The sequence below is a fragment of the Sciurus carolinensis genome, chromosome 3, assembly GCF_902686445.1.
Source record: "Sciurus carolinensis chromosome 3, mSciCar1.2, whole genome shotgun sequence".
Classification (NCBI taxonomy): Eukaryota; Metazoa; Chordata; class Mammalia; order Rodentia; family Sciuridae; genus Sciurus; species Sciurus carolinensis.
Genome location: NC_062215.1, coordinates 51945922 through 51971037, shown reverse-complemented (window position 1 = coordinate 51971037; position 25116 = coordinate 51945922). Strand labels below are relative to the sequence as shown.

The 25116-nt window shown below is 43.4% G+C and overlaps 1 protein-coding gene across 10 annotated transcripts in view; it reads left to right on the top strand.

Annotated features, from left to right (window-relative positions):
* Positions 1-25116, top strand: part of Dnah2 (dynein axonemal heavy chain 2) — a 110433-nt gene that overhangs the window by 60291 nt on the left and 25026 nt on the right. For 6 of the 10 annotated variants that reach the window (XR_007107928.1, XM_047547328.1, XM_047547325.1 and 3 more), the window contains 27 exons: positions 727-854; positions 1204-1356; positions 1634-1759; positions 7814-8032; positions 8237-8354; positions 8544-8680; positions 9308-9445; positions 9536-9694; positions 10686-10838; positions 11041-11132; positions 11473-11671; positions 11822-12046; positions 12934-13038; positions 14435-14623; positions 14785-14870; positions 15015-15145; positions 15304-15453; positions 15765-15932; positions 16200-16360; positions 16619-16758; positions 18222-18354; positions 18443-18582; positions 21084-21294; positions 21496-21612; positions 21776-21917; positions 22696-22865; positions 22995-23111. Coding sequence is in view for 8 of the 10 variants with exons in the window: in XM_047547328.1 (XP_047403284.1) it covers positions 727-854; positions 1204-1356; positions 1634-1759; positions 7814-8032; positions 8237-8354; positions 8544-8680; positions 9308-9445; positions 9536-9694; positions 10686-10838; positions 11041-11132; positions 11473-11671; positions 11822-12046; positions 12934-13038; positions 14435-14623; positions 14785-14870; positions 15015-15145; positions 15304-15453; positions 15765-15932; positions 16200-16360; positions 16619-16758; positions 18222-18354; positions 18443-18582; positions 21084-21294; positions 21496-21612; positions 21776-21917; positions 22696-22865; positions 22995-23111 (4007 nt within the window). In the remaining 2 variants the exon portion in view is untranslated. Of the gene's footprint in view, positions 1-726; positions 855-1203; positions 1357-1633; positions 1760-7813; positions 8033-8236; positions 8355-8543; positions 8681-9307; positions 9446-9535; positions 9695-10685; positions 10839-11040; positions 11133-11472; positions 11672-11821; positions 12047-12933; positions 13039-14434; positions 14624-14784; positions 14871-15014; positions 15146-15303; positions 15454-15764; positions 15933-16199; positions 16361-16618; positions 16759-18221; positions 18355-18442; positions 18583-21083; positions 21295-21495; positions 21613-21775; positions 21918-22695; positions 22866-22994; positions 23112-25116 lie in introns of those variants that run through there. The other 4 variants (XM_047547323.1, XM_047547326.1, XM_047547329.1 and 1 more) reach the window with 4 other exon arrangements.

The window sequence follows — 25116 nt, the reverse complement described above, 5'->3', positions numbered from 1 at the left end:
AATGGGGCAGGAGAGCTGTGGGTGTCCAGGGCAAATAACTGTGTACCTCCTATTTCCCCTTCTATTTAACCAAGGGGAAATCTGGCTAAAGAGTGAGACTGGGGATGTAGCTTGGTGCTAGAGTGCTTGCCAGGCTAAAGACTATAAAGGGCAAGAGAAGGGTAAACATATAATTTTCTGGAAGAAGGAACAGTCTTACTATTCTCTCTAATGGGATCAATAACCACTTATGTGTCTACATGTAACCTATCTTCTCCCATTGGACTAATTCCCAGAGTTCTGGTCTACCTGCCATCCCTTTTGTAGGATGGCAGAATCTCCTAAAGTGCAAGGCCTGGAGTCTCTCATTACTGTCCTATAGGAACAGCTCTTGGAGAGGGTCTAGGAAAGAACAGGCATAGGAAAGGGTTGAAGTTCTGAGAAGAATCAGAGAAATGGTTGTGATTTCTATGTGAGCTACATAGAACTTGGAGAGATGGGAAATCAGCAGCTCTGTAATTTCAATTTGAAACAGGGCCATGCAGGAAGTAAGGAAAGGACAGAGAGGAAAGAAGGTCAAAGTCCAATGGGAAGATTCAGGGCTGTGATCTTAGAGTTGGAGTTGGGGAGAAAGTTAGGGATAGAGCTAGGGTTGGGAAAAATGGAATTGATTATGAAGTGGGTTTTGGGGAGGCAAGTAAAAATAAGGAAATACGGGGATTCTAAATAAGTGGAATTATTTTCCAGGCTATGCTGGCCGCACAGAGCTTCCTGAAAATCTTAAGTCCATGTTTCGTCCAATTGCCATGGTGGTGCCTGATTCTACACTTATTGCAGAGATCATTCTTTTTGGAGAGGGCTTTGGAAACTGCAAGGTATCCCTAGAATCCCTTTTTTTCCCCAGTTATTTTATTTCCCTTTCATAATTATTCCCTGGACAGAGGATCCCCCTGAAGCCCTCACAATCAACTTATCCTACAAGGAACTTAGACTATTGTCGGTAGGATGTGAAGGCAGAAGAATTCAGAGGAGACAGGTCTCCCCTCCACTATGTCACTAACTGATAATAGGATGATTCATAGGATTTTCCCATCAGAACTGTCCACATAACACCTCCAAGGTGCTTCAAGTCACTGATCTAGCTTCTGGTATCTGTAACTGTTCCTAGACGAAGAGAGGGGTTTGTGGGGAGATGGGTTGTTTTCTCCTCTGTTTGGTTCCCAGGTTCTGGCCAAGAAGGTGTACACACTCTACTCACTGGCTGTACAGCAACTCTCCAGACAGGACCACTATGACTTTGGCCTCCGGGCCCTCACCTCCCTCCTGCGCTATGCTGGCAAGAAGCGTCGCCTACAGCCAGAACTGGCTGATGAAGAGGTAGACCAAGGACATGGTCCTTGGACCTTAATTTCTATTGCCACTGGTCTTGTGTGTCTTCAGTAATGTTTTTCAGACCCTTTCTTGCCCCTAATTGAGATTCCCATCCTTGCGCCTTATACCCTGTGTTGCTTGAGTTCTACCTGTTATGTTGCTAAGGACTAACTCTGGTGTATCCATTATTCTTAGTCTCTACCTCTGAGCCCTTTGAAGAAGTACCTCATAAGAACCTAGGAACTCTCTCCTCATGCCTGAGTCTCTGTCTTTTCCCATCCAGGTTCTGCTGCTCTCAATGAGAGATATGAATATTGCCAAGCTTACTTCAGTTGATGTTCCGCTGTTCAATGCCATCGTGCAAGATCTTTTCCCCAGTACTGAGTTGCCAGTCATTGACTATGGCAAGGTATTTATTCCGTAATACTCTCCTGGCTTCATATGGGAATCTTGGAAACAGAAAACCTGGCTTCTAGGCCTTGTTCTGTTATCTACTAGCTGTGACTTTGAGTAAAACAGTAGACCTCTCTTTAGGTTTCCTTATATACAATATGATATAGACTGTTACATATTTTCTCTGACTACAGCTCCCTACCCACTGATTCACCTATTCAGGTACTTTCATGCCACATTTCTTTGACTTAATTGAAAACTTGAATCCACTGGTCTTTCCACTTTCTCAATATCCACTAACCCTCCCCTGTCTCTCCTTCTTTCTTCATTTGGGGGTTTTGAGGAACAACTGCTGAGAGCTGTTTGATATGTGGGAGCCATGGAGTAGGGGACAGGGAAAGGGATTTTAGAAAGGACAAAAATTTTTTTCTCCAGTGTTAACAATAGTCTAGATACCGTGAATGGTATCTAGAAACCACTAAAATGCTGGATAAAAACATAAAAAGACATTTTTTAATGCATTGTTTAACTGGCAAAAATTTCAGGGGATCTTGCCAGGGGAGGAAAGGCAGGAACCCTGGGAGAGGAGGTAAGTGGGCTCCAAAGATGACTTTTCCCCTGGAAATTTCTGTGAAATCAAAAGCACTGGGGATAGGAGATAAAGCAGCCCAAGTTTGAAGTTATAACAGAAAACCCAGTGTTGCATAAACCTCAGGTCATGAGGAATAATACTCCAGTAAATGGAAACCACTATTTAGAAAAGATTGTATGGAACAGAAACTTGCTTGTCTGAGTACTGGTGATGGAAAGAAGGGGCAACAATCTCCTTTGAGATTTCTTAGCCACAAGATACCTCTCAAATGGTTTATGGTCATAATTAATTTGATTATATAATAAAAAAAATCAAGTTTTGTTTTGTTTTGTTTTTTGTTTTTTGGTTTTGGTTTGGTTTTTGGTACTGGGGATTGAACCTAGGGACACTTTACCACTGCACTACATCCCCAATCTTTTTTATTTTGAGATAACATCTTGCTAATTTGGTGTGGTTGAGTTTAAAGTTGTGTTCCTCCTGTTCGACCTTCTGAGTCACTGAGATTACAGGGTGTAATCTGGAGTTCAAACTTGAATTTTAAGTAGTTCTATGTTGTTGGTGCCCCCAGGTGACTGGGAGAAGTAAAAGCAAATTATTTCTGGAGGAATGAAACATTAACTTATGCCTAAAAGAATCCCCACAGATAAAAGTTCAAGAAAATGGGCAACTTGTGGTCAAAAAACCCAAAACACACATCATGAAACAAAATACCATAAATGAAAGCTTAAAAAACAATGGGTAGCAGAATCAGATCAATGAAGACTTCAGATATTAAAACCAAAAGGTGCAGACTTTAAAAAAAAAATCTGTGTTTAGTAAGTTTAAAGAAATAAAAAAAGCAGCTCGAAACTATGAACCAGGAACAAGAGACTTGTTAACAGGTAGATTTGAAAAGGAACCAATTGTATTTCTAGAAATGAAAAATAAGATCATTGGAGAAGCAGCACCAAAAACTTCAATAGAAAGACAGGACTTTCAGGTAAAGAAAGTAGATTAAAATCCACCACAGCTACACTAAAGAAGTTTATAAGTCATACCTCAAAGGGACAGGAGGAATGAGAGAGGAGATAAATAAATGTCAGATGTAGGAAGCAAATGGGTAAGTTGTGGCTTACTTAGCAAACCTGTGAAAATTGGGGAAAATTGAGAGGCAAGCTTCAGAAGGCTGAGCATTTGTAGAATTAGGTGCCTCTGTAAGTGGGAGTAGGCTGATGTTGGAGGATCACTTGAGCCTAGGAGGTCAAGCCTAGCCTGGGCAATATGGCCAAACCCTTTCTAAAACAAACAAACAAACAAACAAAACAATAAGCAAATAAGCAAAAACTACCATTATTCTCAGAGAATGAAATACTAGTGAAATGCTATTTAAAAGGCACTATTCCAGGGCTGGGGTGGTGGCTCAGTGGTAGAGCACTTGCCTGGCACATGTGAGGCCCTGGGTTTGAACCTCAGCACCACATATAAATCAAGAAATAAAAGATCCTTCAACAATAACAAAAAATTTGTTAAAAAAAAAAAGGCACTATTCCAGAGAAAAGAGCTGAGAAAGGAGAGAGAAGATTCAAAAGCAAATCTAGGAAAGAATATCCAAATAAAGGAGTTATAAAAATGGGAACAAAGAAAATATAGGGGGTGAGATCAATAATGAAATAATTCAAGAAGACTCCCCAGAACTGAAGGACATGTTTCCAAAATGAAAGTGTCCACAAATGCATGATATGATGAACAAAAATACATCCTTATGAAAGCCCATCATTGTGAAATTTTAAAACACTAGGACAAGGACAAGATTAATACACTTCCAAAGAGGAAAAGAAAAAAGGAGTGATATGCCAAAGGTAAAAAATTAGGATGGTAGACCTGGCATTGTGGCACATGCCTCTAATCCCAGCAACTCAGGAGGCGGAGGCAAGAGGATCACAAGTTTGAGAACAGCCTCAGCAATTTATTGAGGCTCTAAGCAATTTAGAGAGACCCTGTCTCAAAAACTAGAAAGGGCTGGGGATGTGGCTCAGTGTTAAAGCACCTTAGGGTGCAATCCCCAGAACCTAAATAAATAAATAATAACCAGAATGCTAGACTTATTGATAGCAATATTAAGTTTATAAATAATCAATTACACCATCTGCAGAATTCTGGAGGAAAATTATTTCCAGCCAGGTGCACTGGCGCACACCTGTAATCCCAGCAAGTCAGGAGACTGAGGCAGGAGGATCACAAGTTCAAAGCCAGCCTCAGCAACTTAGCAAGACCCTGTCTCAAAATAAAACATAGACAGGACTGGGATGTGGCTCACTGGTTAAGCCCTTCTAGGTTTAATCCCTGATACCAAAAAAAAAAAAAAAAAAGAAAAGAAAAAGAAAATTATTTTCCACCTCAAATTCTATATCCACCTAACCCATCAAGTAGGAGGCAAGGTCAGAAACATTTTCAGACATGCTAACTCTGGAAACAACAACAAAAAATGAAACAAAGAATGCCCTCTGATGTATCCTTTCTCAGACAGCTATTAGAGAATATGCTCTGCTGAAACAGGCAGAAGCATACTATGGAAGGAGAAATATAGCACACAGGAAACAGAAGATTCAGTGTAAGACAGGCTGAGATAATGCTTGCCATGATGGTCAGTGGAGATCACAGGGTGGCAGTCATGCACAGGACGAAGAGAGAGGTCAATATAGATTGGAGCAAATCTGAAGGAGGACTTATTTAAAAAGAAAAAATTGAGCCAGGTACAGTGTCACACAACTGTAATCCCACGACTTGGGAGGCTGAGACAGGAGAATCACAAATTGGAGACCAGCTGAGGCGACTTAGTGAGGGTCTGTCTCTAAAACAAAAAAAGGTTGGGAATATAACTGAGAACTAGAATGTCCCTGGGTTCAATATCAAGTGCCACCAAAAAAAAAAAAAAAAAAAAAAAAAAAAAAAATACCTGATGTGACAAATAGTTTTGAGAGATTTAGTCAACTGGTATGATTTGGAACTGAGTAGATAAGTATATTAAAAACCAAACAAATGAAAAACAGCAGCTATTAGACTCTAGTGTGTAAAAATTTGTATAAGATAGGAAAATTAATCACATCTTGAGTGGTACACATTGTTATGTCAATACTTGGTAGAGTTTACAAGAAGCACACCTAAAACTTAAAGACAAAGGGCTAAAAAATCAAAAAATAGAAAAAGACATGTAAATATGAATCAAAAGAAAGCTAGGCCGACTTTAAGGCAAAAATCATTACTGGAAATAGAGGGTCACTACGTAATCATAAAAGGTACAATTCACTGGGAAGACATGACAATTCTATTTGGGATGCACCTAATAATATAGACTCAAAACAACTTGCAGAATTTCAAGAGGAAATAGATAAATTTACCATCATAGTGGATTTCATAACATCTTAGTAACTAATAGGTCAAGTAGACTGAAAATCATTTAGGTCATAGAAGATTTGAACAATTAACAATCTTGATTTAATTGCTATCTATATAAATGTCACTTACTATTTGAAGAAGAGCCATTTTTTTTCAAGCACACAGAATATTAGGCCAAGTAAAGGTCATAAATCTGCCTCAAAAATTTCAAAGGAATTTATTCAGGCCATATTTTCTGATCATAATAACTCTACTAATACTGGGCAAAACAGAATTTAATGAGAAGCAATATTAAAGGGGAGCTGGCTTAGTGGCATGTACCTATAATCCCAGCAACTCCAGAGATTGAGGTAGGAGGATGGCAAGTTGGAGACCACCTTGGGCAACTTAGTGAGGTCCTGTCTCAAAATAGAGAGGGCTGGGGATGTATCTTGATGGTAGAGCACCTCTAGGTACTATCCAGTCACGTGCACAAAAGATAAAGGGGAACATTGCATAGTGATAAAAGGACCAATACACAAAAAGATATAACAATGATACATTTGTATGCACTTAAATATAGTCATAAAATTTATAAAACAAAATTGACAGAACTAAAAGGAGAAATAGATAAATTCATAACCCTTATGGGAGATCTGGACATGTTCATTTTAGAAATTGATAAAACAGACAAAAAAATTCCACAAAGATAAAATTTGAATGCTTTTAACAGATTTTGACCTGACATTCATAGAACATTGTATCCAACAGTTGCAGATACACGTTTTTCTCAAAACATGGAAAGTTTGCCATAATTACCATATGCTGGTTTATTAGAGTATGTGTCATAAATTTCAAATGTTTGCAATTATACAGAGGATGATCTCTGACCACAACAGAATTAAATTAGAAATCAGTAATAAAATAGAAAAAGTCCAAATGTTTGTAAATTAGGTGATACAATCCTAAAAACTCCTGGGTCAAAGATTAAATTAAAGAATAACTAAATAAATAGAAAATGTATCGTTACACTTTTGGTATGACACTAAACATGCACACACACAAACATATCAATAAAACTAATTCTCAGATAGTGGAAGGAAGTGCTATTGGTGAGGCCCGTTAGTGATCTTTAAGATTTATGAATAAAGCCTGGTGTAGTGGCGCACACCTGTAATCTCAACCCAGAAGCAGGCAGGAGGATTGCAAGTTTGAGGCCAGCATCAGCAACTTAATGAGGCTCTAAGCAAGACCCTGTCTCAAAATAAAAATAAAAAAAAATTTTTTAAAGGGCTGGGGATGTGACCCAGTGGTGAAGCAGCCCTAGGTTCAAATCCAGCACAGGAAGGAAGGAAGGAAAGGAAGGAAAAGATGGAAGGAAGGAAGGAAGGAAAGGAGGGAGGGAGGGAGAAAGGAAGGAAGGAAGGAAGGAAGGAAGGAAGGAAGGAGGAAAGAAATACAAGTAAAGATCATGCATCTATTTGGAATTATTTGGTTGCACAAATGATTTTTAATAGTGTTATGGTATTCTGGGACTGATCCATATGGGTCATGGTTCTGTAAGCATTACTTCGTAGGTGACAATTTTTTAAAAATCAGGACTGGGGATGTAGCTCCAGGGTAGAGTGCTTTCCCAGCATGCACAAGGTCTTTGGTTTAATCCTCAGCACTGCAAACAAACAAAAACCAATTATCAGGCTCCCACCATGCTGTGAGCTCTGCTGTAGGATAAACTATTTTGTTTTCAGCTATATCCCTAGCACCCAGCACACTACTTCGTACATACTGTGGAGGCTTATTAAATATTTGTCAAATAATAATAGAAAAAAATGTGTAGAGCTATGTGTCAGACATTGTACACCCAAGGAAACTGAGGCTCAGAGAAGTGAGTTACTCAGGATCACATAACTGAAAACTGAGGAACCAGGCTGGTTGGCTCCAGGGCGCAGTGTCTTTATTCTGAGACTGGCCAGCTTCTCAGTGAATGAATAATTGCAAGAGTGTAAAGGGCCCCAGTGCTGCTTTTAATAGTTTGAACATATCCTCTTAGGAATTGAGGAAATTTGAAAGTCCTTTAGAGACCTGTCCTTTTTATTCCACTTCCTGTATTTTCCCTTCCCTCAGCTGCAAGAGGCTATCGAACAGGAGATTCGAGATATGAGCCTGCAAATCACACCATTCACCCTCACTAAGGTTTTCCAATTGTATGAAACCAAGAACTCCCGACACTCCACCATGATCGTGGGCGGTACTGGCAGTGGCAAGACTACCTCTTGGAGAATCCTGCAGGCTTCCTTGTCCTCCCTCTGCCGTGCTGGAGACCCCAACTTCAACATTGTTAGAGTATGCACTTGGGATAGTGGATCTTGGGGGTGAGAAAGCTCAGGTATGGGGGAGGGGTGCATGCCCAGGGCCAGGGAGGCCTGGGAGGAATGAGAGAGAGAAGGGACAAATGCAGGTACCTAAGAAGAGGGCTGGATATAAAGGGGGGTCTTGAGAGTTTTTTTCTACCAGCATCTCACAAACCCTTTGTGGTATCACTTTCAGGAGTTCCCTTTGAACCCCAAGGCATTGTCCCTAGGGGAGCTATACGGGGAATATGACCTGAACACTAATGAATGGACAGATGGCGTCTTGTCCAGCGTCATGCGGGCAGCATGTGCAGGTGGCCAAAGGATCATGGGGTGGGAAGAACAGATGCCTGAATCTCCTGAGGGAGTGGGGAGTGTGGGGATAGGATGTTCCACTGGGGAAGAGAAGTATGGGGGAATGTTGAAGTATGAGGAAACGAGGGAGGAGGGAGAGCAAGGGAAGAGTCTTCTACATCAGTCCTTATCATCCACCTGCTACTAAGATGAGAAACCTGATGAGAAGTGGATCCTTTTTGATGGCCCTGTGGACACACTGTGGATCGAGAGCATGAACTCCGTCATGGATGACAACAAAGTGTTGACCCTCATTAATGGAGAGCGTATTGCAATGCCTGAGCAGGTAGGGGGATGTAGTCCTGCCTAGGCCCTGCCTGGGAGACAGTGGAGGGCAGGAAGAGGGGGTGGGAGTAGACCAGAATCCTAAGAGAAGTGTAAATTCCACAGGGGAGAGCTGGGGAAGAGGAGGCCTGAACTCAGAGAAAGCTGTGACTAAAGAAAAAATGCTTTGCTTAGGCTGGGGGTGTAGCTCAGTGGTAGAGTACTGGTCTAGCATGCCTAAGGCCCTACCATGGATGTCAGGAACAATTTTACAGAAAAGAACTTTGTGTACAGAACTTTGTGTACAGAAGCACTGTGTAGACTTTGATCCTCCTTAGCCTTGTTTCCACTGATCTAAAAGGCATGATGTTTGTTGTGCACCCTGGTTATGAGTTCATGGGCTGTCACACTCACCCTCTTCCACAAGCAAGCCAGAGTGATTTTTCCTAAGGATAAGCTGGAATAATCTCAAATTTTTTTTAAGAAAGTAAATCTCTTATGAACCTCAGGTCTTTATTCTTCTTGGCATACTTTAGTAGAGACAAACCTTAGGACATCAGGGTTCTGGGGTGGGTTTTTTTTTTTTTTTTTTAAACTTCTAATGGGGGAGTCAGAGGAAGATGGGTTTCTGACCAAAGTGTACCCTTAGGTGTCTCTCCTATTTGAAGTGGAGAACTTGGCAGTGGCCTCTCCAGCTACTGTCTCTCGCTGTGGGATGGTCTACACCGACTATGTTGACCTGGGCTGGAAACCCTATGTTCAGTCATGGCTAGAGAAGAGGCCAAAGGTATAAGGGAACTGAGGAGAGGGAAAGTGACAAGGGCAGCCTATGGGACATAAGAGTGAATAAATAGAGTCCCTTCTTATTCACCTCCAGATTGAGGTAGAGCCACTTCAACGCATGTTTGAAAAATTCATCAACAAGATACTGGTCTTTAAGAAGGACAATTGCAATGAGCTGGTGCCCCTACCAGAGTACAGTGGCATCATCTCCCTTTGCAAACTGTACTCAGCCCTGGCCACATCTGAGAATGGGGTAAGGAGTGGACCCAGACCAGGGCAGCAGCAGGAGAAAGGACTCAACCTTATGTGGATAACTTCAGTTTGAGCACCAGGCTTGAGTGGAGCAGAGACTCCAAGGGGAGGCCTCATGGATGACCATGGAGGAAGGGAGGGGTGTTTGTGCATGTGGGCAGGTGGGATTATTCTGAAACCAAATACAGCATTTGGTATTTGGACAGCATCAGCTATAATTTTAAGCAACTTCATTTAGAGCCTCCTGTCAAGCCAGGCCCAATGACACATGCCTGTAATCCCAGCAACTCAGGAGGCTGAGGCAGGAGGATTGCAAGTTCCAGACCAGCCTAGTTAATTTAACAAGATCCTGTCTCAAAACAAAAAGTGAAAATTGCTGGGGAGGTAGCTTAGTAGTAGAACACCCCTGGGTTCAATCCCCAGTACCAAAGAAGTAAATAAATTAAAAAGTTCACCATACAAATCCATAGTATCCACAGAAAATGTGGTATTTAAAAATGGATTATGTTATATACAATATGCATGGTAAATCAACATCATGTTTTTGGGTTCTGTATTGCTATACGTAGATTTATTTCATTGCTTTAACTGCTATGTACTATTCTACAATAGAACCTTGTGTCTTATTTTTCCATACCTTTCCTGGTGAATATTTAGGTCATTCCCATATTTTTACAATTGCAAACAAGCTACCACACATGTCCCTGGTTCTGTCTCCTTGAACACCCATGAATGCTTCTCCAGTGCAGGCTTGGTATGGTCAGATGACAATTGTGTTGTTATGACTTGTCACAGAAGAAGCTCCAGGAAACTGGGGAACTGTAGGAAGTTTCAGGTTTATCTAAAATCTTTCAGTAGTTGTAGATTAATATACACATTTGGAAGACAACATGTGGTTTTCCAACTAGAACCCAGAATGGAGGAAGGCTGTAGGCCTTGGTGATGATCCCTCCATCTCTTATAGGAGTGTCTTCTTCTCTTCTTCCATTCAGATGAACCCAGCTGATGGTGAAAACTATGTGAGTATGGTAGAGATGACTTTTGTGTTCAGCATGATCTGGTCTGTGTGTGCCTCTGTGGATGAGGAGGGCCGCAAGAAGATTGACAGCTACCTCCGGGAAATTGAGGGTTCCTTTCCCAATAAGGTCAGTGCCCTCAAACCCAGCTGTCCTATTTGTCCTGTTGTTACAGAACCCACTAACATTCCTGATCCTCAGACTCTGCCTGATTTTCTGACTGTGGACCAGCTCTCTTTCCCTCTGCTCCTGAGCATTCTGTGAGCCATGTCTCTGGGCTGGGGAGGACTGAAGGAAGGCTTTGGTAACCAGACATACATGCCCTCCTTAGGACACAGTGTATGAGTATTTTGTGAACCCCAAGATGCGGAGTTGGACATCATTTGAGGAGAAGCTCCCTAAGAGTTGGCGCTATGCTCCAAAGTAAGAGCAGGGTCTGGAGTATGCAGAGGGTCCCTGGGCTGCAGTTGGTGAGAGATGTTGCAAGGGTGATGGGGTCTAGAAGCAACAGTGAACTATAAAAAGGAAAGGGTGGATTCCAGAGAAGAGATGACTCTTGGGTATAGGAAGCAGGATCTTGAGAACTTGGGATGGGGTCTTTAGGGAAGATTCCCCCTCTCCAGGCCCCACAGGAGGCAGGATTAGTGACTAGACCATGGTGACACTGGAGGAATGTAAACAAACAACTTGGGAGAAGAATGGAATGGGAGTTACAAAGGAGTGGACAATGATCCCTGAGACACAGTTCCCATTTTTTTGCTAGTACCCCTTTCTATAAGATCATGGTACCCACCGTTGACACTGTTCGTTACAATTACCTGGTAAGCACCTTGGTGGCCAATCAGAATCCTGTTCTGCTGGTGGGTCCTGTGGGCACTGGGAAGACCTCCATAGCCCAGAGTGTTCTGCAGTCCTTGCCCTCCAGCCAGTGGACGGTGCTCATTGTCAACATGTCTGCACAGGTATGTTGGGGACCTTACTCAGGCCACCAGCTCCCTGAGTTCTCCTGCCTTCTGCTTTTCCCTGGGATTCAATTGCCTGGTTGATACTTTTCTTTGACCCCATTTTTCTCTTGGAGGATCCAAGCAACCATTTTGTGCCTTTTCCACCAGACCACATCCAACAATGTGCAGAGCATCATTGAGAGTAGGGTGGAGAAGCGAACCAAGGGTGTCTATGTGCCATTTGGGGGCAAAAGCATGATCACCTTTATGGATGAACTAAATATGCCAGCTAAGGACACTTTTGGGTCCCAGCCACCCCTGGAGCTGATTCGCCTCTGGATTGACTATGGCTTCTGGTATGATCGCACGAAACAGACCATCAAGTACATTCGAGTAAGTATCCGAGAAATTGTTCTCAGGTCTTTGTTCCCTCCTGTGACAGGCTCAGTCTCCACTCCCTGGGACCCCAGGCTCTACTCCTATAACCCTATATTCCTTCCTACACAGGAGTACCCTGCATTTTCTCCCATGAAATTTTGAGCATCTTATTTGTTTCTCCTCTTTAATCAATCAGTTCTGATTTTGGGGGTGCCCATCTACCTGGCACTCTGGGTCAAATATCTGTCTAATAATATATTAATGTGTTTCTGAGAGAGAACACACACATCCACCTCCCCAAGCCCCCACATGTGTGTGTGTGTGTGTGTGTGTGTGTGTGTGTAGATATATACAATTTTAAAACAAAAAAAAGAGAAGATCTATAAAATACGATGAAAAAATTTTATTTACCTGAATTTTGTAATTTGGGTATATGGATTTTAATGATGAAATAAAGGAAATACATTATTTTAATAATTATAAAAGAAAATTTGCCCAGCCCCTTCTTTCTTTTCATCTTTCCTGTCCATATTACTCCATGTTTCTCCTTCCTTACTCTGTCCCTGTCCCTCTCCCCTCAGTTTCCTATCTTCTTTCCCACTCCTTTTTCATTCTCCCTATTCTGCTTTTTCTTTTTGGTTATTTAAATTTAAAAAGTTTTAATTGACACATAATAATTATACATATTAATAGGGTAGAGTGTGACATTTCAATATTTATATACAATGTATAATGATCAGATCAGGGAAGTTGGCACATCCACTACCTCAAACATTTATCATGTGCATTGGAAACATTTAAAATCCTCTGTCCTAGCTATTTTGAAGCACCCTCCCTATTTCTGTGCCTTAGCTCATCCTGTCTTCCCCCTGTCTCTGCCCCATCTTGTCTTTGTTGTGTAGGACATGTTCCTGATGGCTGCTATGGGCCCTCCTGGCGGTGGACGGACTGTCATCTCCCCAAGGCTACAGAGTCGTTTCAACATTATCAACATGACCTTTCCCACAGTAAGGCCATAGCGGAGGCCACCATAAGGGGGGCTGTACAGTGTAAAACTGTTCCTGTACCAGAGAATGAAGGGGCAGGTCAAGGAGGGGGCCGAGGGGCTCTGAGCAGAGTTGCATTTAGGTGGGCGAGGCTATCTGTTAGCCCTTGCTGGTCCCAGGAACCAGGAGAGCTATAGGATGGAGTGTGGCTGCTGCCTCTGGAGTATGGATCCTTGTGTTCCTCTCTGCCTGGCGGCCCATATAGACCAAGGAAGGTAGATCCTGCAAAGCTGAGAGCTGAAAGCAGTGCAGGATTAGGGCAAGGCATGAGGTAGGTGAGGCACTTGCTTCAATGTAGAATTTAAGGGGCATCAAAACAAACAAACAAAAAGTAAGCCTCAAGAGAAATGACATTTAACGCAAAGTATATATGTGTGTGTATTTTGTACTGGGAATTGAACCCAGGGTTGCTACCACTGAGCCGCATCTCCAGTCTTTTTTATTTTTTATTTTGAAATGGTCTCGCAAAATTGCCTAGGCTGGCCTTGAACTTGTGATTCTCCTGCCTCAGCATTCTGGGATTATAGGAGTGTGCTACCATGTCTGTCTGTCTGTCTCTCTCTATTTATTTATTTATTTAAAAAATTTTTTTCAGTTGTAGATAGACAGCAATATCTTTATCTTATTTATTTTTATGTGGTGCTGAGGATCAAACCCAGGGCCTCATGCATGTGAGGCAAGTGCTCCACTGCTAAGCCCCAGCCCCAGCCCATCTGGCAATATTTTTTTTTTTGTATGCTGATAGACCTTTATTTTTATTCTTTTATTTATATGCGGTGCTAGAAATTGAACCCAGTGCCTTACATCTGCCAGGCAAGTGCTCTACCACTGAGCCACAACCCCAGCCCTGGCAATATTTTTTAAAACATTAAAATTAATGACAAAAATTCATGATGAAGATACTGAAATTTTATATTTACACAGGATCAGCCCAGTATAGTACTGAGCCATAGTGGAGCCCGAGGTAAAAGGAGAAATCAATAAAACTGCTGTAGTCTTTATTTAGAAGATTTGTATTTATTCCTTATGGATATTTTGCATAATTTTTGATTTTCGAATATTGTAATACATCCCCCCCCCCCCCGTCTCTGTCTCTCTCTCGGTGTGTATGTTGCTGGGTATCAAACCCAGGGCCTTGGACATGCTAAGCAGGCACTCTACCACTGAGCTATACCCTTAGTCCCAAATTTATTTCTCTTGATTTCAGAGTTCTAATTTCCTTTTTCTTTACTATTTTTTTTTTTTTGGCGCCCCCTTAAATTCTGCCCATAAAGCAAGCTGTGCACTGCCTCACCCTGCTCTGACCCTGGCTAAGAGGCCAGGAGCCTTGGAAATTGAGTCTGAGGCCTCTTTCTAGGAGTCCCAGATCATCCGCATATTTGGCACCATGATCAACCAGAAACTTCAGGACTTTGAAGAAGAGGTGAAACCCATTGGGAATGTGGTGACAGAGGCCACCTTGGACGTGTACAATACAGTGGTACAGCGCTTTCTGCCCACACCTGCCAAGATTCATTACCTCTTCAACCTTCGAGACATCTCCAAGGTGAACATGGGTCTGACCTGGCCTTTTTTGCCTCCTTGGAAGCATCTTTTCTCAAAAGCCTTAGAATCCATAGCAAACTGCACACCCAAAGCCTTACCTCCAAAACTCCTGCAGGGACTCTGTTTCCTCCCTCTACCTCAACAGTCGCTTCTCTTCCTTAGGTATTCCAGGGCATGCTTAGAGCCAACAAGGACTTCCATGATACCAAGTCCAGCATCACACGACTCTGGATTCATGAATGTTTCAGGTGACAGGAGTGTGTCTAGACCAGATTCAGTCTTCCTCAACCGTGCTCCTAACCTTACCCTCCTTCTCCCCTGGCCCATCTCTCTCTTCCCCAGAACGATTCTTCTCCTTAGTCTCAGATCTGATCCCAATTGCCTCCCAACAGAGTCTTCTCTGATCGATTGGTTGATGCGACAGACATGGAAGCCTTTGTGGGCATCATAAGTGACAAACTTGGCTCCTTCTTTGACCTTACATTTCATAATCTCTGTCCCAACAAACGTCCTCCCATCTTTGGTGAGCTGGGAGCTGTGACTGTTGTAGGACTATGATTCTCAGGAGGTTAGGGTTGGAAGGAGGGTCACAGGACATGAAGTCCTGATGCTGAGGACCCTTAGGGGAGCTCTGGGGAGGACCAGACACTGGAGACTGATGCCCCCTCTTCCCTTGCACAGGGGACTTCCTGAAGGAGCCCAAGGTATATGAAGACCTGACAGATCTGACAGTACTAAAGACAGCCATGGAGACAGCACTAAATGATTACAATCTGTCCCCCTCTGTTGTGCCAATGCAGCTAGTGCTCTTCCGAGAGGCCATTGAACACAGTGAGCATTTGCTACTCCCAGTCCCTCCTCCACCATCCCAATTATAGGGAATTTCTAAGAAAATAGATTTTCCCTCCCATGTCTCTCCTAAACTGGGTCCCAAAAGTTGTCCTGCTTTCTGGCCCCAAATGACCTTGTGTCGATAGGTGTTTCATGCACAAAGAGAAGGTTAAAAGTTTGAGTTGCTCTCTGGGCATTCTCAGCCCTCCTGGTGCATCCACTTAAGTTTCATGTTTTTTTTATCCCTTGCCAGGGGCTTGGAGGTCCTCTGAGTTTTTCAGTCAATTCATTACCTTTACCTTGGTCCTCAGTCACACGGATCGTGCGGGTGATTGGACAGCCTCGGGGCAACATGCTCTTGGTGGGCATTGGGGGCAGTGGACGCCAGAGTCTAGCCCGCTTGGCCTCATCCATCTGCGATTATGACACCTTCCAGATTGAGGTCACCAAACATTATCGGAAGCAAGAGTTCCGAGATGGTACTGAACAGCTGGGTTTCTGAAACAGAGGAGGGTTGGGGCTTGGAGTGAAAAATGAGATGCTTCAGTACTTGCAATGACAAGGCAGGAGAGAGGAAAGCCAGAGAGTGAGATGCATCTGGCTTGAGTGTGTTGGGTACAGGACAGTGTTGCATGTGCTGTGGGCTGGGGGAGGGTTCCTGAATCTCAGAAGAGAAACCAAGGGCAGAATAGTGAATCTGAAGTGAGTCTGGTTTCTCTTCTTTTCTCCTTCTCTCATCTGGCTAGATATCAAGTGTCTGTATCGCCAGGCTGGGATAGAGCTCAAGACCACATCCTTCCTTTTTGTGGACACCCAAATTGCTGACGAATCCTTCCTAGAGGATATAAACAACATCCTCAGCTCAGGGGAGGTCCCCAATCTCTACAAGGCTGATGAATTTGAGGAGGTATGATTCCTTCCACACCAGTTGGTTTTTTGGCCTTTCTAATTAACACCTGAGGAACCATAGATCCAGAATATCTTCTGGCACCCCCACCATCCCCGGGAGATTTAAGGACAGTTCCTCTTCAGTCATCTTCCCTCCAGGGAGTGATAACTGGGCAGGGCTACTTTAAACCTCACTCCTGGTCAGTACAGCCTAAACTGCTGCCTACTGATGCTGTTATGGGAATTTCAGCCCTTTAATTCTGTGTGGCTTCTCCAGATCCAGACGCACATCATAGATCAGGCCCGGGCAGAGCAAGTGCCTGAGTCCTCAGACAGCCTCTTCGCCTACTTCATCGAGCGTGTGCGGAACAACCTGCACATTGTGCTCTGCCTCAGCCCTGTGGGGGACCCCTTCAGGTGATTTCTCTTATAACCTTCTTCTATGGCCCGTAGGGCTCCTCATGTGGTCCCCTCCCCATTTTGGCCTTCCATGCCTTCTGGAAGTTAATGTCATGAATAGCAGTGTTGCTTTCCCACCTGGCTCTGCCCCATCTCCTTCCCATAGACTGTGCCTTCTTTTAGGAAATCCCCATGGCCCAAATGGAAGTCATCCATCTCTTTGGTTGTGGCTGGAGTTTATACTTTTGGTTGGTGATATAAAAATTTAAAAAAAAATTTTTTTTGATTAGTTGTTTTCATGTTTAAGTGTGTGTGTGTGTGTGTGTGTGCTTAAAAACACACACATTGCCAGGCATAGTGGTGCACACCTGTAATTCCAGTGACTTAAGAGACTGAGACAGGAGGGTTGAAAATTCTAGGCCTGGCTCAGCAACTTAGCGAGGCCCTGTCTCAAAATAAAAATAAAAAGGTCTGGGGATGTAACTCAGTGGTAAAGCACCCCTGGGTCCAATCCCCAGTAGAAAGAAGGAAAGAGAGGGAGAGGGAGAGGGAGAGAAGAAAGAAAGAAAAGAAAGAAAGACAAATACATGTATAGAAAGATAATTTGGGTTACCATTTTTTGTTTTTCTTTTATTTTGCAGCAGTATGTATGTATGTATGTATGTATGTCTGTATGTATATATGTATTGGTACTGGGGATTGAATCCAGAGGTGCTCTCCTACTGAGCCACATCCCCAGATTTTTTTATTTTTACTTTGAGACAGGGTCTTACTAAGTTGCTGAGGCTGGCCTTGAACTTGAAATTCTCCTGCCTCAGCTTCCTGGGTCATAGGGATTGTAGGCATGTGCCACTGTGCCTTGTCCATTGTTGATTTTAATATTATGGCATATGGTATAGTTATCATATGCTAGGAGCTATGCTAAGCATTTTACATGTTTTACTTCATTGAATTCCCCAACAACCTTAGTTTGTATTGTTATGTCCCTTATAGCAATGAGCAAAGCAATGTTCAAAAAGGCTGGATAAATATTTGTTCAAGATCCACACCTTAGAAGTGTGGATCCAGAACTTTCTGACCCCAGAGTCGGTTTCTTTCTTCTTCTTTTTTGGTAGTGGGAATTTAACCCGGGGTCAGTCTACCACTGAGCTACATCCCCAGCCCTTTTTTATTTTTTATTTTGAGACAGGATCTCCCTAAGTTGCTTAGGGCTTTTCTGAATTGCTGAGGTTGGCCTTGAACTTGCAATTTTCCTGTCTCAGCTTCCTGAGTCACTGGGATTACAGGTGTGTGTCGCTGCACCTGGCTCAGAGCCTGTTTCTAAATGCTATGCTGGACTAGCTCTAAGGGGACCAAATTTGCAAGAGGATGGGGTGTTTAAAAAGTTCCTGGAAAGCAGGGGGATGCTCTTCAGCTTTAAAGATAGGAACTGGAGGCTACATTGGGAATAGGCTTCATTGTCTCTTTAAACCCTTCCACAGGAACTGGATCCGCCAGTACCCAGCCTTGGTGAATGGTACAACCATCAACTGGTTCTCAGAATGGCCCCAAGAGGCCCTGCTAGAGGTGGCTGAGAAGTACCTTGTGGGAGTGGACCTGGGGACACAAGAGAATGTGAGCCTCTCCTCCACATCACGCCTCGGACCTGCCTCCCACTTCCTTTCTATCTCCTTTATCTTTCATTCTCTGTCTTTGGCCTCAGATCCACAGGAAGGTGGCCTGGATCTTTGTCACTATGCACTGGTCAGTGGCTCGGTACTCTCAGAAGATGCTGTTGCAACTGCGGAGATACAACTATGTCACCCCCACCAACTACCTGGAACTGGTGTCTGGATATAAGAAGTATGAAGAAGAGCAGTGGGTGGAGGGCCAGGAATGTGGTGTCTTAGGAAGGAAACTGATGAAATGGTGTTATGGGAAATATTCAGGAACTGACCAAGGGGACAGGCTTGGGGACCTGGGTGCTAAGGTGGGATGGTCAGATGCAAAGGGTCTTAGTTCTGCCCCAGAAGTTAATGAGAAAGAGTTGGAGCTTAGGTGGGAGAGTCTGTCACTGGAGTGCCCTGATCATGCTCCCCAGGCTATGAACCTTCTCCACATCCTCTCTGCCCTTATTTTCTGAATGATATTTTTCTTTTTCTGATCATAATGTGATTGGAACATTGCTGTGATATACTTAGTCTTTTCATCTCTGCCTTTGATGTCTTCTAGGCTTGCTGCCTGTATGGGACAGAAAAAAAACAAAAACAAAGTATGTTCCCTCCTCCTACACTCAACACAGTACTTTACAGCTAACACTGGATGTGCATTGTGTTTCCCCCACATACCACACAGTTTTCTAGTGGATACTGACTGGGTGTCTTACTACCCAGTTCAATTTTGTCACTGTCTACTTGCAGTTAGAGTCAGATCCCACAGGTTAAGGGGTCAGTCCCCCGAGACCGCTCCCCACTTCATGTGCCAGTCCCAAGCCCCAGGTTGTTTTCACCTGTGCTTCTTCCCAGCTAACTCTAAATCATGGCTTCCCATGATCTCCTAGAGTGGCTCATAGAACTCAGAGAAACATTTACTGTTGCCAGTTTGTTATAGAGGATATTTTTTCTCATAGTTCTATTGGTACATTATAATTAAACATGATACAAAGGATATTTTAAAGGATACAGATGAACATAGGGTGAAGTTCCTAAGGAATTCAAGCAGAGGAGCTTCTGTCCACACCCAGTACAGGGATGTTCACTAACCTGAAGGCTCTCTGAGCCTTCCCTTTTGGGTTTTATGGAGGCTTCAATACATAGGCAGGACCAATGAACTCAAGGGCCACTGCTGATCATCTCGACCTTCAGCCCCTCTCCACCTGGAGGTCAGGGGGTGGGGCTGGAAGTTCCAACCCTCTAATCACAGGATTGATTCCCAGGTAGCCAGTCCCTAACCTGAGGCTATCCAAGAGCCCTCAGTTCATCTCACTAACATACAAAAGACACATTACATTGAAGATTCCAAGGGTTTTAGAAGCTGTGTGCCATGTGGACCATATGTATGTTCCATATATATGTTCTTCATATATATATGTGTGTGTGTGTGTGTGTGTATATATATATATATATATATATATACACACACACATGAACCTATCCGAAGGGGGCAGTTGTTCCTCACTCCAACCTGGCATTTCCTATGGAAATGAATGGGAGCCCAGGATTGCCACCATTTCTGATGTTTAAACAGAATCTGGATTTTTCTAAGTCTCCAAGGTTTCAAATGTGAACAACTCATTCAGAAAATGAGTTGTTTTTAAAGCACGATTTTATACCACAATATTTTAAAGCACAATATTATACCAAAGTTCCCACCAGTTTTATATTTATTCATTAAGTTGCTGAGTGTCTTTTCATATACATAGCACAACAATAATTTGCTCTGATGAATATGATAAATGTAAATCCATTCTTTGGATTTAATATTTTAATCAAGGTGAAAAAAAAGCCTTTTTTTTTTTTTTTTTTTTTTTTTTTTGAGGTACTGGGATTTAACCCAGGAGTGCTTTACCACTGAGCTATACCTCCCAACCTGTTTTTATTTCAAGACAGGGTTTCTCTAAGTTGCTGAGTCTGGCCTTAAACTTGGAATCCTCCTGCCTTAGCCTCTAGCTCGTATATTTTTGAGCACCTACTATATGTTAGGCACTACGTTAGATACTTATAATATGCCAATGACCCCTGCCTTCACTGGGACATAGGCTGACATTCTACCTTCTGTTTTCTATTTGTTATTCACTGTGATTAGCCCTTTGACTACATTTTCTCACTTAGTCCAGAGAACATCCAGGAAGTTCTTTCTTTTTTTTTTTTTGCCTGTTAAAAATTTTCTGAATGAGTTGTTCACATTTGAAACCTTGGAGACTTAGAAAAATCCAGATTCTGTTTAAACATCAGAAATGGTGGCAATCCTGGGCTCCCATTCATTTCCATAGGAAATGCCAGGTTGGAGTGAGGAACAACTTGCCCCCTTCGGACAGGTTCATGTTTTCTGATTCACTGCAGCCCACTTGTCTACTGCATAGTGGGGAACAGTGGGAGATTCTCAAGGAGAAAAAGTGGTGTGATGGAAATTTTCTTTAACAGACTGATTTTCAAAGTGGTGTATAGAATAAATCAGAGGACAAGGAGAATGATCAATTGGGACGCTGTTGGCAACCATCCAGGCAGGAAATGATAAGAAATAGGGTAGTGGGGTGGTAGTGGAAACAGAATAGTAAACAGACACAGAGGGAAGGAAGATTATGTAGATGCCAACTTCCTGGGAGTCCAGCCTCTCCACACACCTTATCCTGCTCTCTCCCCCAGGCTGCTGGGAGAAAAAAGGCAGGAGCTGCTAGACCAAATCAATAAGTTGCACACAGGACTGTTTAAGATTGATGAAACTAGGCAAAAGGTGGAAGTGATGTCCTTGGAGCTGGAGGAGGCCAAGAAAAAGGTGGCCGAGTTCCAGAAGCAGTGCGAGGAGTACCTGGTCATCATTGTGCAACAGAAGAGGGAAGCAGATGAACAGCAAAAGGTCCCAGCCCTGCCCCTTATGCCCCACTCCTCCAGGGTCCTCTGGAAAGAGGCTTCCAAGTCCCCATCAGTTGCTGCATTAGGAAAAACTCTTTCCACTTCTCCAATTTTGTTTAGCTTTCTCTTTCATCCTTCCTGCACTGTTCCTCCCACCTTTCCCCAAAGCAAAGACAAAACCCTCTTGTTCTCTTTTCATCCTTAGGCTGTAACAGCCCACAGTGAGAAGATCGCTATTGAGGAAGTCAAGTGTCAAGCACTGGCTGACAATGCCCAGAAAGATCTAGAGGAGGCATTGCCTGCTCTGGAAGAGGCCATGCGGGTACCAGGGGCTATTGCCAGGATGGGTGCTGGGAATGGGAATAGGGGCTGGCCTTTGTCTCAGTCCCTGGGAAAGTAGGAAGAAGTGGTACCTCAGCTAGGCCCTGCATCTTACTGCCTGAGTTGACTCTGACCCAGATCCCTGAATGAATCCCTTTTCCCAGGCCCTGGAATCTCTGAACAAGAAGGATATAGGGGAGATCAAGTCTTATGGACGGCCCCCTGCCCAAGTGGAGATAGTGATGCAAGCAGTCATGATTCTTCGGGGCAATGAGCCCACATGGGCGGAGGCCAAGCGGCAGCTAGGTAAGCTAGGGAGCCATGAGGCAATTGGCTTCTGTTCACCCAGTGTTCATTTATCCACTGCTGTGCATGAGACACTCACAAAGAGCAATAAATGAGGCATACTGACCTTCAAGAACATAAAGCCTAGGAGGAAAAAGAAGGTGTAAATATCAGTTAGGATGCTTTGGTTGTAAGTAAAAGAAACAGCTATTGGGGCTGGGGTTGTGGCTTGGTGGTGGAATGCTTGCCTCGTGTGGGTGAAGCACTGAGTTCGATTCTCAGCACCACATGTAAGTAAATGACTAAAATAAAGGTCCATCAACAACTAAAAAAATTACACACACACACACACACACACACACACACACATACATAATACATATATATAAAAGATATAGGAATGTATTGCAGAATCTAAGGAAAGAAATGTCTTCAGCACCCCTCCCCAACCCCAAGGGGACAAGAATCAGGAAAGGGGAAACAGATTCTTTATTTCAGTGGTTTGCTCTGCCCTGGAAGAAAATGCAAACCATATAGAAAGAATGGTGTGTAGGCCTGAGTGTGTTAAAGGTAAGTGATGGGAGATAAGGCTGGGAAGACTGTGTTGGCCCCAGGGGCTGAAAGGTTACTAGAAACGGGAGCAAGGTTGGAGAGGTGAACTAGGGAGGAGGTCAGATATCTTGGCCTAGAGCACTGAGCCCAGGAGAAGCCTGGTTGAGCCTAACCAGTGGCAGTGAAGCGTGACAATGAGGACAAGGCTAGGCCCCCTGGCTGTGACCCCTACATCTGTCATCCACAGGAGAACAGAACTTCATCAAGTCACTGATCCACTTTGATAAAGACAATATCTCAGATAAAGTGCTGAAGAAGATTGGGGCCTACTGTGCCCAGCCTGACTTCCAGCCTGATATCATTGGCCGTGTTTCCTCAGCTGCCAAGTCCCTTTGCATGTGGGTGCGGGCCATGGAGGTGAGCAGTGGCTGAGGTGGCTGGAGGCAGTGGAGGCAGGCCTGGAGAAAGCTGGGGGAGCGGCTGCCTCCCTCTGAGCGAGAGGGTTGGTGAGTGGGTGACCCTCACAGCCTGATTCTCTCCCTACAGCTCTATGGGCGGCTGTATAGGGTGGTGGAGCCCAAGAGGATCCGAATGAATGCCGCCATGGCCCAACTTCAGGAGAAGCAAGCAGCCCTTGCTGAGGCCCAGGAGAAGCTGCGGGAGGTGAGCCCAACTCCTTTTTTTTTCCACAGGTGTCCCCCACTCTGATTTCAGGAACACTTCCCCCACCTGATTCCATCCCCTCTTTGCCCTGTGTTTTTCCATCCTGCCTCCCTCCCACTATATGTCCCGTTAGATTGGGCTGCCTCTGGCTCAGAAAGCTGAGCCAATTATAGTGTTGTAAAGGTTCAAAGGGCACTGTCACCCAGAAAGTCTTTCCAGAGATCCACTTGGAATTGCTGATCTTTGTCACAGTGTTTGGAGATGGGTCCTGGGTTACTGATTGATAAATTCTGTGTGGAAAATTGGTCTTTGCCAAGAGAATGGACAAGGGGTGAGTGGAGAAGGGAGAGAGAGAGAGAGAGAGAGAGAGAGGGGGGGGGGGGGGGGGAGAGGAGAGAGGAGAGAGAGACAGAAACAGTACCATTGTGCTTGGGTGGGGATGGGGCTATCCCAAATGTTAAGAGGATTAGACATCCCTGATGGTGATTTCCTACAAGATGTACAAACAAGTAACTTGCAGAATGGTCAAATGGTATTATCAAAGTAATTCAAGCCTGGTGTGATGGTGCACAGCTGTAATCCCAACCACTTGGGAGGCTTGGGCAGGAGGATCCCAAGTTCAAGGCCAGTCTGGACAACTTAGCAAGACACTGTCCTAAGATTAAAAAAGAAAAGAAGAGAAGAGAAGAGGAGAGGAGAGGAGAGGAGAAGAGAGGAGAGAAGGGAAGAGAAGGAAAGGAAAGGAAAGGAAAAAGAAAGAACCAGGGATATAGCTCTGGGTAGAACACTTGTCTAGTATGTGTGAGGTCCTGGGTTCCAGTCTCAGCACCACCAAAACAAACAAACAAAATGTAAATAAAAAGCCCTCAGAATTCTGCCAGTCTAGCACACGATTTTTCTGCTGTTGATTTAGTAGATAATACAACTATATCCCTAAAGTAATACAGCCACATGTTCTGAAATTCAAAAGGTACAAAAGAATATCTGATAAGAAGTCTCCTTTCCACCTTCTGCTTTGTAGGACCCACAAAGCAACTGATATTACAAATTCTTATTCCAAAGGTGCCTAAGCTTATATAAATAAATACATATATTTAATTTTTTTATACTATACACATTGGTCCAAACCTTCCTATCTTATTTACCTATAAACTGAAGATTTGTTTCATATCAGCATATTATAGAGTTTCTGTTTCTTTTCATTGCTGCATGATATTTCAGTGGGTAGCTACACCATCATTTATGTAACCATTCCCCCTTTGATGGACAAGTTTACAATCTTTTGACCTTCACTAATCCTCTAATTTTGTTGATGTTATCTCTATATAGACATTTAAAAATATTTTTTGTTGTAGATGGACACAATACCTTTATTTTATTTATTTTTATACAGTGGTAAGTATCAAACCCAGTGCCTCACAGGTGCTAGGCAAGCAGTCCACCACTGAGCCACAACCCCAGTCCTTATATAAAGATTTAAAGTTTTTGTATACTGGAAGCTGGTCATACAACTTCAAAATACTTCATCCAAAACATTTGGAAAACATCCAGGTCCAACTCTCTCAAATGGGATGGTAAGCCCGAGTTTTAGTGAAACTAAGCACCTTGCCCAGGTGCTTTCCTGACAGAGTGGTGGTTAAGACCCCATGTTTCCAACTCCATGCCATACTGCCCAGGGTTTCTTCCTGTCTTTTATTGCCATAGGAGTCTTTACTGTCAAAAGTAGAACTGTCCTTCAGGCCTCTTCTGGTTCTGCCTATGCAGAGAACCCAACCAGGCCAGGTGACCGGGCTTCTGTGTATACATGCTTCTCCATTGCTCCATTCCTGCTGACATAGACCTCTCCCCACTTCTCATGAAACCTACACTCTTTTCATTCTTTTCTGAGATTAAATAGTCACAGATGTGGCAATCCATTTTGAAAGTTTTCTTGTTCCTGGCCTAAGTAATTAGGGGTTGTTCCCTTTACATGTGAAAAAATGAGACCTCTGAAGTAAACTGCCAA